We start from the raw sequence: 15,954 nt of genomic DNA, 5'->3' as shown, positions 1-15,954 counted from the left end.
AGATGCGCCTGGAGTCCGCATCTCCTATTGCTAGATGCATCTTTGCTGGACCTGAGCAAGCTGGAGCATCTCAGCTTGCTCCGCCATCTTGAAGCAAATACGAATCCCTTGGCAAAATTGTCATTTCTAGACAAACTAGCTGAGGATCAAGGGGCATATTTCTTTCCGTCCCCGCCCTAAGACGTGCCCTCTTCATGTTCCAGCTAGGATTGTAGTTAGTTATCTAACTACATAATGGGTAAACAACTATAGTGGCCAATCAACATGGGTATTCGAAGATGCCCCGGTAGAGAATGGTATATCAAGCGTGATGGTCACTGATGTGTTGATACGGTCGAGGCTGAGTCGTTGCATTAAGAATAATTAGTGTTGCTGCGGCTGGAAAGTAAGAAAAAATTAAATACGAGCAACTTTCCGTCTTCCGCTAGTCAACTCCGGATGATATATTCACACCAGCTCCCCGGCTTCACACAAGCATGAGATGGATGTACATGCTGCACATCTGTTGTGGATAACGGAGAAGTACTGAGAACTAGACTGCATGACTAGTTATGACTTCGGGTAACTCGTCCAGCACGTCTTCTACTCCAGATGACGCCCGCAAGTGGCAGACGGTCTTCCGAGTGAGACTGAACCACAAACCAGCAGCAAGCCAGATTCTAAATCCGGCACCAGAGAAGAGGAAAGCTTCCGAGTTTCGTCCTCGTCGGTCCCACCGCAAGTCTAGGGCAGGCTGCCTTATATGTAAGAGACGCAGGGTCAAGGTACGTGGATAGTTATTCAACCAGAAAATTCAACAATGACTAAAGATTTCTGCCTTAGTGCGACGAAAAAAAGCCTGGATGCCGGAATTGCTCCAATTATGGTGTTTCATGTTGCTATCCTGCATCTCTCAGCAGTGACAGCGAGATAGGCACCGTTGCCCTCTTGGGCCACCCGAGCATGGCCATGTTTTCCATGTCTCTTGATAACTTGACCACCAAGATCACGGAGACGTTAAGTATGCAACCAGGTTCAGACTACCGCATGCAGAGCATGCCGGGGTCTGATAGGCCTATGATAGTCCTAGCACTTCGGCATTTCGTAAACAACACTGTAGAAACAATTTCATCTCCTACAGTCCGCAAGCTTATGCGGACAGAGGCAATACATGTTGCTTTTTCTGTAAGTTGTACCTATTAGGCAAGATTCGTATATCCCTTTTCTCTTCTAACAACTCCTTCATCAGAACCCGCATGTTATGCATACCATCATCGGTGTAGCGCTCCTACATCTCAACCGCATGCTTCCTTCTTGTAGGGCTCGAGAAGTTGCAGAAGCCCACCACTGGCAAAGAGCCATTCAATCGTACCGAAGAGCTCTCTGCTACAAGGTTAGCCCGGCAAATATTGACGCCCTCTTGACCACATGCATGCTTATGGCTGTCAACTGCATGTGCCCCGAGAACTTCACGCCCAGTGACTCTTGGGTCTTGTCTTCCGATCCCTCAGCCATGAATTGGGTCTACCTGCAAAACGGCCTACCTTACCTCCTAGAAGTTGGTGGCCCCTTCATTTCTCAGAGTATATGGGGTCCTGCATTCCAAGCGGCAGAGCAAGCGCACGATGAGTTGCTGAATGGTACTCTGCAGGGCAGAGAAGGCATGCATCCGAAATTAGCAGATTTCTGTGGAATAACTGACTCTACCACCTCTGAAACGAGCCCATATTTTAAACCACTTCAGGTGGTAAGCACTATGCTTGAAATGGAAAAGAGTAAATCAACTGCCGGATACTTTTCGTCCTTTCTAGGTCACTTAGACCCTCGGTTCATCGAATTGTTAAGAGTCAAAGACACAAAAGCACTCGTTATACTAGCCCATTGGATGGGTATAATGTGCCTGATATCACATTGGGAGCCTTGGGTCGAGGGAAGGATCAGGGCAGAATGCATGGCTATATGCATCTACCTTACCCCTGGGGCCGATGCCCAGCTCCTGGAGTTGCTTACCTTCCCCTCTATTGCCTCCGGATTTACAGATGCTGAAGTTTCGTTATAAGGGACTAGGCTCATCTTTATTGTCAGATACTATTCAAATAGCCTCGATGCCATATCCAGAATTTTTATATTGAGCGTGGACATCAAATTAGAACCATATCTTAAAGCTGGCTAACATTGAAAAAGCATATAAGTATGAATGATTCGACCTTGCTACGTCCATATCTAGCAGACGGCATGCGTCTTCCCAGTCTTTCCTTGGAGAGAGTGGTCTTCCTCCTCATAGGCTGTGGTGGAATTCGCAGCCCTGCCGACTATTGAAGCCCTGCGGCGGGAGTATCTAATCAAGACTTGTCAGTTTACCCAAGACCAAAGCAAAGGAGCCATGTACTCACTCCTGGTATTTCTCCAGCGACTTCTTGTCCATCTCCTCTAGCTGAGCTAGAGCAAGTTTGAAATCACAAACCAGACTGTCACAGCGGCTACGGCTGAAGTCTTCTCGAACAACAATGCGCATAAGCTTCAGCTTCTCGCTATGAGGTGCCATCGTATATGCTGGTACAACCCAGCCACGTTCACGGAGCTGATGAGCGATAGCAAATTCGTCGTACTTTTCTGCTGTCTCTGGGGGGAGGCGGAAGGCGACAAGTGGTAGACCGCGGCCCTTGCCATCGCTCATGATAATGAATCCAAGTTCTTTCAAAGAGGCCGCGAGATAGTCCGCAGTACGTGTGAGGTTGAGCATGATAGAGCGATACCCACGCTTCCCGAGCCGGATCATCTGGTAGTACTGGCCAATGACCTGAGAAGCCCCTTTGGAGAAGTTAAGGGTGAAACTAGCCTGGTTGGCTCCGAGGTAGTTGATATTAAAAACCAACTCCTGCGGAAGATACTCGGTTGACCGCCAGACAATCCATCCGACACCAGGATAGACCTAAAATAGAAGTGGACACTTAGTACCAAATGGACAAGCAAAATGCCAAAAAATGGGGGGTAGGAAGGGGGGGGACTAACTAGGCCGTACTTGTGCCCAGAAACATTGATGGACACGACCTTTTCAAGGCGGAAATCCCATTCGAGTCCCGGGTTGACAAAGGGGGCCACAAAGCCGCCACTAGCAGCATCAACGTGGATAGGACAGTCAATGCCCTTCTTTACAAGAAGATCATTGACGGCCTTGATGTCCTCGTACTGACCGGTATAAGTAGTTCCAAGAATCACACATATACCAATGGTATTTTCGTCGACAAGGCTAACAGCTTCCTCGGGGTCAAGAACGTACCTCTCGTTGGTACAATAGACGAACTTTTCCTCAATATCGAAATATCTGGCGGCCTTCTCCCAGCAGACCTGGACAGCACTGCTCATGATGATGTTTGGGCGAGAGAAATCCTTCCCTTCAGCCTTGCGGCGGTTCTGCCAGCGCTTCTTCATCGCAAGAGTTCCAAGCATAATAGCCTCAGAAGACCCGATACACGAAGTGCCCATGGCATGGTCGTGCTCATGCTCACCTTCGCCAACAGGAGCATTGAAGAGACGTGCAATCATGTTGACACAGCGGTTCTGGATATCAGCTGATTGGGGATATTCCTCATAATCTATAAAGTTCTTGCTGAACGATTCAGTCATGAGCTTTTCAGCTTCTTCCTCCTAAAACGGCCCCGATGGTGTTAGTCTATGGTATTGACATAGCTTTCGCCGAATTAATCGATCTTACCATGTACGTGGTGACGAAACTCGCCAAACTTTTTAAACATCAACCACAGTTAGCCAGGGGAACACGATATAGTTAGGGAAGAGGCCATACTTCAACATGGGATTGCCGTCCAAGCTGAGCTCATCCTTGATCATTCGATAGGCAACTTCCTTGGGCATCTCCTTTTCTGGCATCTCATCGGTGGGAAGGTCTTCTGCCGCAAACCGAGAGCCATAGACGCTAGAGTAAAAGTCATGATCCTGTGGTTCATCGAGGTCTATGGTGTCGACACGCTTGAGGAGCTTAGGAGGGAAGGCAACTGAATCCTTACGGACCCTGGATATGTGGACCATGGTGACTAGGGGAGGAGAGGGGCTTTTTTGAGAGCTCAAGAGATTGCTATACTATCTACTCCTTGACAGTAGAAATTACTAAAAGAAGAGCAAGTCTCCCGAGAGAGCGAACAGTCGGTGATATATATGCGTCGTCCAAGCAAGGCTCCTTGACTCGTCACCTTCACTTGCTTCTCTCCACCAAAATCGCCTGCCCAACCCCACAGGCTTTCACTCACCTCCCTAACCTCTCTCGCTGTATGCATATCAAGGAGGGGTAAATGGCAGAGCTAACGCTGCAGATTGGAGGATTGTGGCGGTGTTGAGAATATAACTACAGGGGTTAACGCGTGTTTTCTGTGGTGGGAATGGCATATGTATATGCACAACCATGCCACATAATACACGGTTATTATATCTTACCTGGCATTACGGGAGGAGCAAGATTTTCCCCTTCGTGCGTTCCCAACTCCTTAATCTCGAACAGTTCCTCCGACATTCAACAATATAACTGGTTCGAAGAGGACATGTGTTTATCCACCACCATCTTCTCACCAACTCTAGCCTAGTCGATGGGCCGGCCTCTCGTATAATTGGCAAAAGCTTGTGTTGTGGCTTGCAAAGCTTGGTTGGTACCAGATTCTGACAGGGGGGAAAGGAAAAGCCATGCATCCTCTCAACTGATAGAAGCGTCGAAGCGTTGTCAGCGATTGGATGTACTTGGAAGATTGCCAGCCTTCTTTTTCCTTTTTCTCCTTACAAACGAAACTATGCATATATTATATTCAGGACTGGCAGGGCATATACATATACAGTATAAATCCCTACCAATTTGACTACTTACATAGTACTATACAGGCCGAATGACTCCGCATCAGAAAGACTCGAACCAGCGGGAAGAGCGGACATCAAAAAGCCAAGCAGGAATACAAACCCACGATACTGTATCACTTTCATTAATTCAGGAGCCTCGCAATTCGATTCATGATTCTATCCCTTAGGCGGAGTCTCTTTGCTCCTCCATTGCCCGGCGGTAGATGGGACGTTGATCCCTTTCGCAAATGTTTCTGGCTCCTCTTGAACTCCTTATCGCGGGCTTTTTGTTCTTTGGCCTTTTGCTTTTCCCTGGCCTTTTCTTCCTTTTCTACCTCCTTCTTTTGCTGGTGGGTGAGCTGAGATGTCTGTGCCTTGTCCTGCTTCCGAATGGCTTCGTTGTTGGTCGGAGATTTGATAGCACTTGAGCTTGCTACTGCTGCTTTCACTTGGTCTTCTGCAGACGCCAGGGCGGGAACTTTGCCTGGAACTATGGGATCGGTGGGAATAAGCCTCTCGGGGGACTTTACTGGGACTGCAGGCGTCGCAACTCCCAGGCTTTCGACGGTAGGTACCTCTTGCTTCGTTGCAGGCATGTCCTCATGGCTCGTGGTATCTGGAAGTTCTTCCTGCTCGGATTTCTCGGCCGTAGCCGGTGTTTCTTGCTTCATTAAAGGCGCCGGAATAGGAGCAGGAATGGGAACGGGAGCTGCAGCCGGAGCTGGAACTGTTGCTGGAACTGTAGACGCATCAGGAGCTTGAGTCTGAGCCGGCGGGGGCGGCGGTGCAACCGTTGGCGGAGTTTTGGGTGTATGCTCAACTTCAGATGCGACGGGGGTAGCAGCAGCTGGAGGTGGAGACGGCTCCCATGGTTTTGCAACCATGGCGGCATAGCTAGGCTTTTTAACTGGTTTTGCCACGTCTTCCGAAGCAGCTTTGTCAACCGATTTCTCAATGATCTCCTTTTCGACAGTGTCCTTTTCGATCTTCCTCTCAATTTGCTTCCCTGACACCCCACTTACTGCGCTTTCCGGCAGATATTCGGTCACTTCAGAGTGTCTTTGAGTGGTATGTGCCCTGTGCTGGGGAGTCTCGTCGGTTTCTTCCTTGACCCATTCATTTTCCTCCTTGACCGCTGGGACGGCCGGATTTGATTCCACGGCTTCTGCAGTGTTACTGCCTGTACTGTCATGGACCACGCCGTCCTCCCACTCGTTTTCTTTGTATTCTTCCTCTTCCTCGGCCGTGTCAATCGCCTCGTGATTGTCTGTGGATGGAGCATTATCGGCGGCTTCTGGGAACGCGCCGATGGTCGGCTCCTCTGTCCGGTGAGTCACTCCCAGTGTCGAAGAGTCTCTCCGGGGGTTCTCCGTGGTTCGCATGCTAGATAGAGGCGAGTGGGCCTGCTCCTTATGTGAGTCTTTCTTACCAAGGAAGGCTGCGCTGGCGGCGGCTTTAGAGGCTGCGTTTCGGTCATTATGCACGCCAATCTTAGAGTCTTCCGCGGACCAAGCCGGGGACGGATGACTATGGGCTCCTCGTGCAAGCTCTGTACTTTCGTGCGAGCCACTTGTCGCATCTGACGGGCCCCTTGCATGGCTGCTGCTATTTGCCGCTGCTGCATTATATATGGTAAGTATGTATTGGCATGTACATGTACAATCTAACATTGGAGAGGAGGCAGTCTCAACCTTGGGTGAAAGATAGCGGACGAGGCTTCTCAACGGGGGCCTTGTTCTCGCTGGGTGCCGCATCTGCTAGAATAGCGGATCTCACCTGTGCCGGGCTCTTGTTGGCGGCGGCTGGTTTAGCGGCTGGGGGCGCCAGCCGATGGCGTCCCTTGCCCTGCTTCTTCTTCTTCCCCACGTTAACTTGCGCAAAGTGCGAGCCTTGTCCCGATATCATGTTTGCTGGCGACAGCCGGACCTGGCGAAGCCGGTTCCCTTCAGCTTGATATGCTGGATGAATTGGCTTCACGTTAAAAGAAAAAAAAATCTAGTTATTACTTACTACTGATAACAGCACCTGGCCTGGCGAAGTGACTGAGCCAACCGATATTTGCAATAGATTAGGGGGTATGTGGTATGTATAGCTGCTGCCCACCCCTAGGCCTATATACCTTTTCATGTCTTTGTACACAGAACGGTAGCCAAAGAAAAGGCCCAGAAATAGCAGGAAGGGTGTCGAAGCCGTCTTTGCAGTATGGCTCATGTGGCGCGAGTGAGGTCATTAAAAATCCAATGTGCTTCTGAGTTGCCGTATATTCCCATTCTCTACCTCCGTACAGTAGAGACAAGCAGGGAGTCCCTTCAAGCAAAGATATCTAGATAAATGGGAAAGGACGGCATAGCCATGCCGTCCTGCTGCCACGAATTCGCCAGTTAAGGCCCAAAAAACCAGGCCTGATGCTGTGCATAAATCGTACTATGTATGTCGCACCAGCGGCATATCGCAAAATTTGGCTGCAGTAGCTTTTGCCCAGGATCCGTCAGCTCTGCTCTCTGCCAATAGAAGGGCTGCGAAAGTCCGGTCGAATGCTGTCAACTGACCAGCTGCCGTTGTCATACCATTCCTTTGTAATATCTTTTTTTTTTTTTCGTGATGCAACGGAAGCATTGGCTGGCGTAGCTGTATGGAGTTGATGTATATTTATAGCCTTCGGACGATTATATGTACTCCGTATAAAGGATACAATCGTGCAGCCCACAACCCAGTAGCTCTCTAAAATAGTTGCCCCTAGCCGTTAGGTAACTTATATAGTAGTAATCAACTACTCCATATCGTCCTCGCGAGCTGCGCCACCGGTTGAAAATACCGCAGGAGAAAAGAAGCCCGACGGCCAGATCTTTTGCCATGCCAGCTGGGCACCCGCCGCTGTCACTGTCAACTCGCCCAGCCGTTCACATCCGCCTCCTCTTTGGTTGGCTGCAGACGATGTGGCGGGCTCTTAGAGGATCCATATCCATGGTCTCTTTTGACTCCCTGGTTCCATCTCGACCACCGGATGGAAGGCCGAGAAGAAACGGGAAAAAATTGGCAAAAAGGTTTTCAACTCTTCGATGGCTAATAATTTCTCAACTCCAATAATTCTGGGGAGGGTGTTCTCTTTCTCTTCTTCTTCTTCTTCTTCATATCCTTCGTCGTCTTCTATCGTTAATCAATTGAGTAATTAGGGTCGGTTGGAAGAGAAGCCCCTGTGTTTCGTTTGTCAGGATCCAGCCTGTTGCCGCTGTTTCGCAGTTGCTCGCCCCGAGCGGTCTCGATTTCCTACTGTTTTCTGTGCTCAGAGGCATGGAAACCAGGCCGCCTTGAGCTATTTCTTTCCAGTTCTTCTGCATTGTTAGTCGTTTTTGTTGCATTGGCCCGTTGGTCGTTCGTCGTTGTTCTGGATATCTCCAATCCCGTACAGATATATAATACACACACATATATATCTTCATGAGTGGCACCTCCAGAATGGGGTTTCGAGAAAGAGTGAAGAGAGTCATCTTCAGCTCGCGTCCTGTCTCGTTGAGTCCGGCTGCTTCTTCCTCTAGGCTGGCTGAACGGCTTGAGCAAGCAAGAGAGCACACCGCTGTCTCTCCGGTACCACAGCAGCATCTCCAGCATCACCAGCACCACCAGAAGCAGGCGACCACGAAGAGGGCTCGCTCGTTCACCCGCTCCATCCGTACAGGCATCATCAAATCACTGCTCAGCCGGCCGTCGAAACGGAAGAGCAACAAGAGCGAAGAGCCCTGGCCCAAGATCGAGCTCTACAAGGCACACGAGATCCCACGCCCAAAGTACCGCGGGCCGGTCGACAAGAAGCACCTGGCAGTGCTGGCGGCATACTCAATTGTGAAGGCGACTGAAGACCACAGACGACGGTCCACCGACTCGTCCGTCTCTCCGCTGGCTATGCCATCGAGACGGGGGAGCATCAGCAGTGGCGAGTCTGCCGGGACCGCGACGGTGATAGTGAGACGTCCTGGCGACGTCGAGGATGAAGATGAAGACGAAGGCTCGAACACTACCTCGATCCTGAGCTCTGATGGAGTAAACATCAGCTCGTCGACTCTTCTTACTTCTCTCACGGAAGACGAGCAGCAGCAGCAGCAGCTTCATCAATATCAACAACGACCGTCGGTGATGAGACTGAAGCGGACGACAGCCTTCACGGCAGCAGACCTGCACCATGCATTGAATGCCATCGAGACATGAGATTTTAACGACATACACACGGCCTATTTCTTATTCTATGTCCTTGCTTCCTCTTATTTATTATTATTATTATATACATACATATAACTACGGAGTACGGGCATGTTAGAACATGGCACTGGGAGGATACACTGGCTTTGTTTTTAGCATGGAGTTACGATAGACCATGATTCTCGTCAATACAGGAGACATTCATTCATTAATCGTGTGTATGCGTAGAGTAAAGGAGGCATGGCTACTCCTCATGGGTGACGGCCATGTCCATGACTTCGACTCTGCCCTTCCCCTTGGTCTCTCCGCCGATGAACTCACCCAGTCCCTTAAAGGCCCCCGGCTCTGCGAAGCCCAGGACTTCCCACTCGTCGCCGCCTATCACCTCCTGCGACTCGATCTGTTCCAGGTAGCTGAGGATCCGGTCCTTGACCGTCCCCGTCGCAGCTCCGGTAGACCCGGCAGCAGGCTTACTCGGGTCTTCGGTGTCTTCTTCCTCGTCCTCAGCAGCCTTCTTACCTTTCCTGCCCTTGCCTTTGTCCTTCTTTGAAGACGAGGATGAGGACGATGGCGCGCTGCCTGTGTTGCTAGACGGGGCGGCCGATGACACCGCTGATCGGGTGAGTTGTTTCAGTATGGACGTAGGACAGGTGATACGAAGGCGCATCCTGGCTCGCATCACTGGTATAGGCTGCCAAGCGATCAGGGCCTTCATTGCATCGAGAGCTTGGATCTTCGCTGACTTTGAGGTCGTCACACCCGTCCAGAGAGGTTTCCGTGGTGTGAGCGTCAGACCTGCTGCCTTCTTCGCCATCTCCTCTTCATCACCTTCCTCCCCCTCGTTGGTCGGCCGGGGACTACTTTCATGCTGCTGCTGCTGCTGCTGCTGTTGCTCCTTTCCGCTGGCCGCACTTAGCTGGTCCAATGCTTTGCCTATCATCCCCGTGGTGTAAACGCGTTTCGACACTGGGTCGACAAGTCGGGCAGAAACGATCTCTAGCACTTCCTTCTCGACCCGATCGAGTATGTCCCGACGCTCCTTTTCGCCCACCTGTACCTCACCCTTGCGCAAGATCTCCTGAATGACATCCTCGGTCTTGTAATCTTTGCCAAACGACTTGGCCAGCTCGGCTGTTGGGGCAGTGTGGCCACGAGATACTGAGAGGAATACGGTGGGGATCTGGAGGACGTTGTCCAGGTCCGTTTCAGCCCCAGAGCGATACTCAAGCAGTTTATTCTTATAACAGGCCAGTTCGTATCTTTTCTTTCCTACGGTCATTTGAATTAGTTGAACTGTATAGATCTCTCTTCCCCTTTTAACGACTCACCCTTCTTTAGCCTTACGATGGAGACGTTTGTGAATTTTATCTGATTGGACGGCTGCATAATCATCGGCATTTTGGCGGTGTTTTTCCTGTGATCCCTCTATTGATCTCTTCTGTGTCTTTATGAAATAAATCGTCAGTTATATCAAGATATCTTCTTTTTGACACAAGTTGATAATATGAGTCACGTGTTATACGATATTTATCGTCTTAACGGATATATAGATAGTCCGTTGGCAGTTTTCATTACATAATAAGTTTATGTAAGTTAGGTCACGCGAGACTTACCGTTTTTGGAACGTTTTTCATCTTCAACTTGCTTATTGTATTGATTCTTATTATCGTGAGAACCAAAAGATTGCAATCATTTGCTCATAGCGAGTCCTTTTGGATACAAGGGAATATATCACAGTGTCTGCAGCAAGCTGTGGAGGTTTCTCCAGAGAGTCATCCAAGGGCTCCACGGCCAAAATCTCCACCCTAGACGGCATCGATCGCTAACGTCATCCGGCGCTAGAGGATCACCTTTCCCCAGCCTTCAAGGCCTCCTCGTCTCATCCTCTTCCTCTTCTTCTCTCTCTGGTATCATCAACCATCCGCAACATTGAAGAAAAGAAAAACAGCCCATCATGAAGCTTCTTATGACTGGCCTTTTGGCCAGTGCTGCCGTTGCAGCCGCCCAGGAACAACAGGTTCTTCAGGCAGAAGGCTCTGCACAGCAGCAGCCTGCGCCGTCCATTTTTGACGAGACCCTCAAGCAGTTCGAGTCTGGCCTTGAGGAGGGCATTACCCATTTCTGGTCCGAGATGAAGACCAACTTCAAGCACTATCTCCCTCTTATCTCTGTCCCCAAGGAGCACACTCGCCGTGCTGACTCCGAATGGGACCATGTCGTGCGTGGAGCCGATGTCGAGAGCGTCTGGGTTCAGGGTGCCAATGGGGAGAAGCACAGAGAGATCGATGGCAAGCTCCAGAGCTACGATCTCCGAGTTAAGGCTGTCGACCCAGCTGAGCTTGGTATCGACCCCGGTGTCAAGCAGTACAGCGGCTACCTTGATGATAACGAGACGGATAAACATCTCTTTTACTGTTCGTAACCATGCCATTTTTATTGAGGATCAGTCTTAGCTAACCGTCAATAATATAGGGTTCTTTGAGTCTCGAAATGACCCCAAGAACGACCCCGTCGTTCTCTGGCTGAACGGTGGTCCTGGATGTTCTTCTCTGACCGGCTTGTTCCTCGAGCTGGGCCCTGCTACAATCGACAAGAACCTCAAGATCGTCCCCAACCCTTACTCCTGGAACTCCAATGCATCAGTCATCTTCCTTGACCAGCCAGTCAATGTTGGCTTCTCTTACAGTGGCTCGTCCGTTTCCGACACCGTCGCTGCCGGAAAGGACATCTATGCCCTTTTGACCCTGTTCTTCAAACAGTTCCCCGAATATGCCACTCAAGACTTCCACATTTCTGGTGAATCTTATGCTGGACACTATATCCCGGTCTTTGCTTCCGAAATTCTCTCCCACAAGAACACCAACATCAATCTCAAGTCCGTCCTCATCGGCAACGGACTGACTGACCCTTTGACCCAGTACCCCCAGTACCGTCCTATGGCCTGTGGTGATGGTGGCTATCCCGCTGTCTTGGACCAAGGCACCTGCCGGTCTATGGACAACTCCCTCGAACGCTGTCTATCCTTGATTGAGACCTGCTACAGCTCTGAGTCTGCCTGGGTTTGCGTTCCAGCTGCCATGTACTGCAACAGCGCCATCATTGGCCCTTACCAACAGACCGGCATGAACCCTTATGATGTCCGCTCCAAATGCGAGGATATGTCATCTCTCTGCTATCCTCAACTAAACACTATTACCGAATGGCTCAATCAAAAGTCCGTCATGAAGGCTCTGGGCGTAGAAGTAGAGTCTTATGAGAGCTGCAACGGCGGTATCAACCGTGACTTCCTCTTCCACGGTGACTGGATGAAGCCTTACCACCGTCTTGTCCCGAGCCTGCTCGAGAAAATCCCGGTCCTAATCTATGCTGGCGACGCCGATTTCATTTGCAACTGGCTCGGTAACCTGGCCTGGACCAACGCTCTTGAATGGCCCGGCCACAAGAAGTTCGCCGATGCCAAGATGAACGACCTTAAGATCGTGGACAACAAGAGCAAGGGTAAGAAGATCGGCCAGGTCAAGTCCAGCGGCAACTTCACCTTCATGCGTATCTTCGGCGCCGGCCACATGGTGCCACTCAACCAGCCCGAAGCCAGTTTGGAATTTTTCAACCGCTGGCTCAGGGGTGAATGGCGTTAGGCCGTCTGTCGGATATGTCATACTTTGAATGTCTTGTACTTGTTTTTGCCTGTTGTTGTATCGTTTTGTTTGGATTGTTGTTTTACCAGGGATAGATGATCCCCCTTTTGCTGAATAGCTTTGTATAGCCGAGATTAGAGCTCTATAGGGTGACGGTTACCTTTTACAAATAGATAAATAGGATGTTAGGTCTATGATTGTAAACCCAAGAAGCAATGGCTTGACACAAAGGAATAGATGACTGTTTTGAAACGGGATAATCCCCATATATTATCGCTCTTTTTTTGTTTCATACATCAGACTAACGCCGCCGTGGGCAGTAGAGGGGCCAGCGATCCCGAGGCGAGGAGTTAGTTTGAAGAAGCGTCTGTTTCCCCGAGCAGAAAACAGTTTCCGCCGTTCATGAGTGACATTTCTCAATTCATTCACACAACCCGCTCGGCGCACACGTACTCAAAAAAAAAAAAGAGAGACAACAAGCATAAAGAGTAAAGATGCCTTTCCCCTTTCCCTCTCTCATGACCCCTCGACCATGTACGCCCGCCGACATAAAAGGAGCCAAAGACAGCACGTTTAACCCTTCTTCTTGCTGACACCGACGGTTCGTCCTCGTCGGCCGGTGGTCTTGGTGTGCTGTCCTCTGACGCGAAGACCCCAGTAGTGACGGAGACCTCTGTGGGCACGGATTTTCTTCAGTCGCTCCAGATCTTCACGGAGCTTGCTCTCCATCTGGTTAGCAAGAACCTGGCTGTCCTTGCCATCGTTGATGTCACGCTGTCTGTTGAGGAACCAGGTAGGAATCTTGTACTGGGTTGGGTTTTGGATGATGGTGACAATTCGCTCGAGCTCTTCAGAGGAGATTTCACCAGCACTACGAATAACAGGACAAACATGTGTAAGTCAAGAAATATGCAAAACACACCGGCTCAAAAGGCGAGAGGAAGTATCATACCGCTTGTGGAGGTCGACATCAGCCTTCTTGCAGACCAAGTTGGAGTATCTGCGTCCGACACCCTTGATCTTGGTCAAGGCATACATGATCTTTTGCTTTCCGTCGACATTGGTGTTGAGAAGACGGAGGATGAACTGGAAGTTCGACTTTTCGCCGGATACGAGCGCTATATCACCATCACCACCGTCCCGTCAGTATTCCATCGATTGATAGCCAAGTTCGTCTGCTTGTAGCTCCGACGCGACTGCCCGCCAAAACTCCAGGCTTCCGCGGCAGTCGTAAAGAGCAGGGAGGAGAAGGGTGGTAAGGGCGTGAACATACACATGCTGGGCGATATATTAAATATCGAATCAGCCGTCTGGCGCTTTTGTTGAGATGAACAGAGATGCTGCCGCTGCGGTCGAAAGTCGCAAAGAAGAAGTTTCGAGTTCCTCACGATGTTTTTTTGTGTGGGATTCAAAATGGCGCTAGTCCGTTTTTGGGTTGGTCTGTGTGAAGACGTTCGCTTGGTGGATTATGTAAGAGTCACATGATGTACGGACTCTGATTGGCTGGCGACCATGAGATACATAGATGGTAGTAGATGTAGTGCGTTATAGATAATGGTATCATACAGTTGATGGCGATATATTAGATTCTTTGAAAGGTTTGAGCGTGAAGGTGATAGAGCTACGGTGTAGCTGAGATTATAGAGGAAGCGATTTGGTACGTCTGGTATCTACAAGACAACAACCAGCAGTAATATCCTGGCGTCCCAAGAATTCAAGGTAGTGTATTTATCAATAGCAGTATAAAATATTCCGTGTTGGATCAGTGTCAGCCCTATAAGGTCTATGTTGGAGTATCAAAGTAGCCTAACACTGTCGGGTTAAAAAGACGAGAAAAAGGTCCAACAAAAAAATATCCCTAGTTCCGCTACGGTAGGAAAAGGTATCCGCTTCAGAAGAAGAGCAAAAAAGCATGTATGTATATACATATACTGCCTGGGTTAGAAAACCAGATCCACGTCAAAGGGAAAGTAAGTAAATGAAGAGAAGAGATCGTATCTTTTTTTTTTTTGTCGGTAGCATGGCATAAGAAAAAAGTTCAGAGGGGCCGAGTTAAAGAAAGGCAATCGGTAGGCGGCTCATAGATAGAATCGTGAATCATGAGAATGGATAGACGGGTGCTTTGACAATGACGTTGCCAGCTCCCTTGCTCCGAACCTCGACGGATACAAAAGCCGCGAAGCGGATACGGTTTTCATTTTCCTTCTCACGAGCGGCTTCGATGGCCTCCTCGCGTTCTCGGAAATGGCCCGACGGCGGCCGCATGGCATCGACGGGATTACCCGGTCCAGGGTGTGGTTTCTTGCCCATTAACGAACCGAAGACTGATTTCTTGCGGCCCTGGCTGGCGGGTTGAGGCTGAATGGGGAAGTTTGGGTCCTTATCATCTCCACCCTGTATCTCGGACGAGGAGATGGCCGCCTCGATACCCTTGATTGACGACTGGTCTACCCTGTCTGTTGCGGCAGAGGATGGCTCCGAGGCCAGACGTGGCTCCATTCCCGGGTTGGAGAGAGGCGGTAGAGTGGTTTCGATTTTCATATGCGACTCTGCAATTGTGGCGCCGGGGAGGAAATAGTCGATGGAGATATCTCTTGATTCCAGGGGGATATTTGCACTGATGCCGACCGCAAGCTCAACGATCATCGCCACGCCATTTTCAAGACCAGGCGGAGGCGGGGTCTTTAGGTTCATTTCCAAGCTGGCTGTAAGCTTCTCAACCAGGTTTCGAGTCAAGAGCGCTCGGTGGTCGTCCGCGAGTTTACTCTGGAAAATATCACCGAGCCCATCAAGGGTGGTGCGACGCCAGGAGGAGACTTTAGATAGATGGTTCTCCTGCTCCTCTTCGGTGACGAACTTGCCCATCCGTCGAACGTTGCGTTCGATCTGCTTGAGCTGGCGACTGAGATTGGGCTCCAGTCCGGGGTGGAAATATCGGTCGAATAATTCATCCACGATCCAGCGCGTAAGGCAAGCCCGCCCAACAGCGGTCATTTCCTTTGTGCCAACTGTATGAGCATCTTCGTTAACGACACCTTGAAGCCACGGAGGTATGTTCTTCCAGTCCTTGCGGATGTTAAACGACAGGTTGTTAATGGCGCCGTCCAGACGGCCCAAGCGGGTGGCATATTCGTTATCATCCAACACAGTTCTGGAGGCAGACATACGCTGGTGGGCAACAGTGTTTTGCAGTTGCTGTACCTGAGCTTCCTTATCAAAGTAGTACCTCTTTACCCTGTTATATTTAAGTTCTGTAGGTGGTTAGCATACAGCCGTGCACTCAAAAAAAACGAATAAGTGTAGC

At 50.0% G+C, this 15,954-nt stretch overlaps 8 protein-coding genes across 8 annotated transcripts in view; 3 read left to right on the top strand and 5 right to left on the bottom strand.

Moving 5' to 3' along the window:
• Positions 1 to 551: 551 nt before the first annotated feature.
• Positions 552 to 2,038, top strand: MCYG_07099 (C6 zinc finger domain-containing protein; the record flags this gene model as incomplete). The annotated part of the gene is made up of 3 exons (XM_002845089.1): positions 552 to 764; positions 823 to 1,164; positions 1,229 to 2,038. 3 exons carry the CDS (start codon positions 552 to 554, stop codon positions 2,036 to 2,038), a joined length of 1,365 nt encoding a protein of 454 aa, XP_002845135.1.
• A 164-nt stretch (positions 2,039 to 2,202) lies between these two features.
• MCYG_07098 (glutamate decarboxylase) lies at positions 2,203 to 4,026 on the bottom strand (the record flags this gene model as incomplete). The annotated part of the gene is made up of 5 exons (XM_002845088.1): positions 2,203 to 2,317; positions 2,373 to 2,911; positions 2,992 to 3,627; positions 3,695 to 3,722; positions 3,785 to 4,026. The coding sequence occupies 5 exons, from the start codon at positions 4,024 to 4,026 to the stop codon at positions 2,203 to 2,205; spliced, it is 1,560 nt and encodes a 519-aa protein (XP_002845134.1).
• Positions 4,027 to 4,961: 935 nt separating this feature from the next.
• Positions 4,962 to 6,723, bottom strand: MCYG_07097 (conserved hypothetical protein; the record flags this gene model as incomplete). The annotated part of the gene is made up of 2 exons (XM_002845087.1): positions 4,962 to 6,436; positions 6,531 to 6,723. The coding sequence occupies 2 exons, from the start codon at positions 6,721 to 6,723 to the stop codon at positions 4,962 to 4,964; spliced, it is 1,668 nt and encodes a 555-aa protein (XP_002845133.1).
• A 1,551-nt stretch (positions 6,724 to 8,274) lies between these two features.
• Positions 8,275 to 9,021, top strand: MCYG_07096 (uncharacterized protein; the record flags this gene model as incomplete). Its single annotated transcript, XM_002845086.1, has 1 exon — positions 8,275 to 9,021. One exon carries the CDS (start codon positions 8,275 to 8,277, stop codon positions 9,019 to 9,021), a length of 747 nt encoding a protein of 248 aa, XP_002845132.1.
• A 235-nt stretch (positions 9,022 to 9,256) lies between these two features.
• On the bottom strand, positions 9,257 to 10,291 carry MCYG_07095 (UPF0023 family protein; the record flags this gene model as incomplete). The annotated part of the gene is made up of 1 exon (XM_002845085.1): positions 9,257 to 10,291. One exon carries the CDS (start codon positions 10,289 to 10,291, stop codon positions 9,257 to 9,259), a length of 1,035 nt encoding a protein of 344 aa, XP_002845131.1.
• Positions 10,292 to 10,966: 675 nt separating this feature from the next.
• MCYG_07094 (carboxypeptidase Y) lies at positions 10,967 to 12,650 on the top strand (the record flags this gene model as incomplete). Its single annotated transcript, XM_002845084.1, has 2 exons — positions 10,967 to 11,426; positions 11,485 to 12,650. The coding sequence occupies 2 exons, from the start codon at positions 10,967 to 10,969 to the stop codon at positions 12,648 to 12,650; spliced, it is 1,626 nt and encodes a 541-aa protein (XP_002845130.1).
• A 569-nt stretch (positions 12,651 to 13,219) lies between these two features.
• MCYG_07093 (40S ribosomal protein S18) lies at positions 13,220 to 13,986 on the bottom strand (the record flags this gene model as incomplete). Its single annotated transcript, XM_002845083.1, has 3 exons — positions 13,220 to 13,521; positions 13,603 to 13,768; positions 13,924 to 13,986. The coding sequence occupies 3 exons, from the start codon at positions 13,925 to 13,927 to the stop codon at positions 13,224 to 13,226; spliced, it is 468 nt and encodes a 155-aa protein (XP_002845129.1).
• Positions 13,987 to 14,747: 761 nt separating this feature from the next.
• Positions 14,748 to 15,954, bottom strand: part of MCYG_07092 (conserved hypothetical protein) — a gene marked incomplete at both ends in the record, with an annotated part of 2,794 nt that continues 1,587 nt past the window's right edge. The window contains one exon of the mRNA XM_002845082.1: positions 14,748 to 15,901. Within this exon, the coding sequence (XP_002845128.1) occupies positions 14,748 to 15,901 (1,154 nt within the window). The remainder of the gene's footprint in view (positions 15,902 to 15,954) is intronic.

This window comes from Microsporum canis, genomic scaffold (assembly GCF_000151145.1).
Source record: "Microsporum canis CBS 113480 supercont1.6 genomic scaffold, whole genome shotgun sequence".
Taxonomy (NCBI): Eukaryota; Fungi; Ascomycota; class Eurotiomycetes; order Onygenales; family Arthrodermataceae; genus Microsporum; species Microsporum canis.
This window is presented reverse-complemented; position numbering and strand designations above follow the sequence as displayed.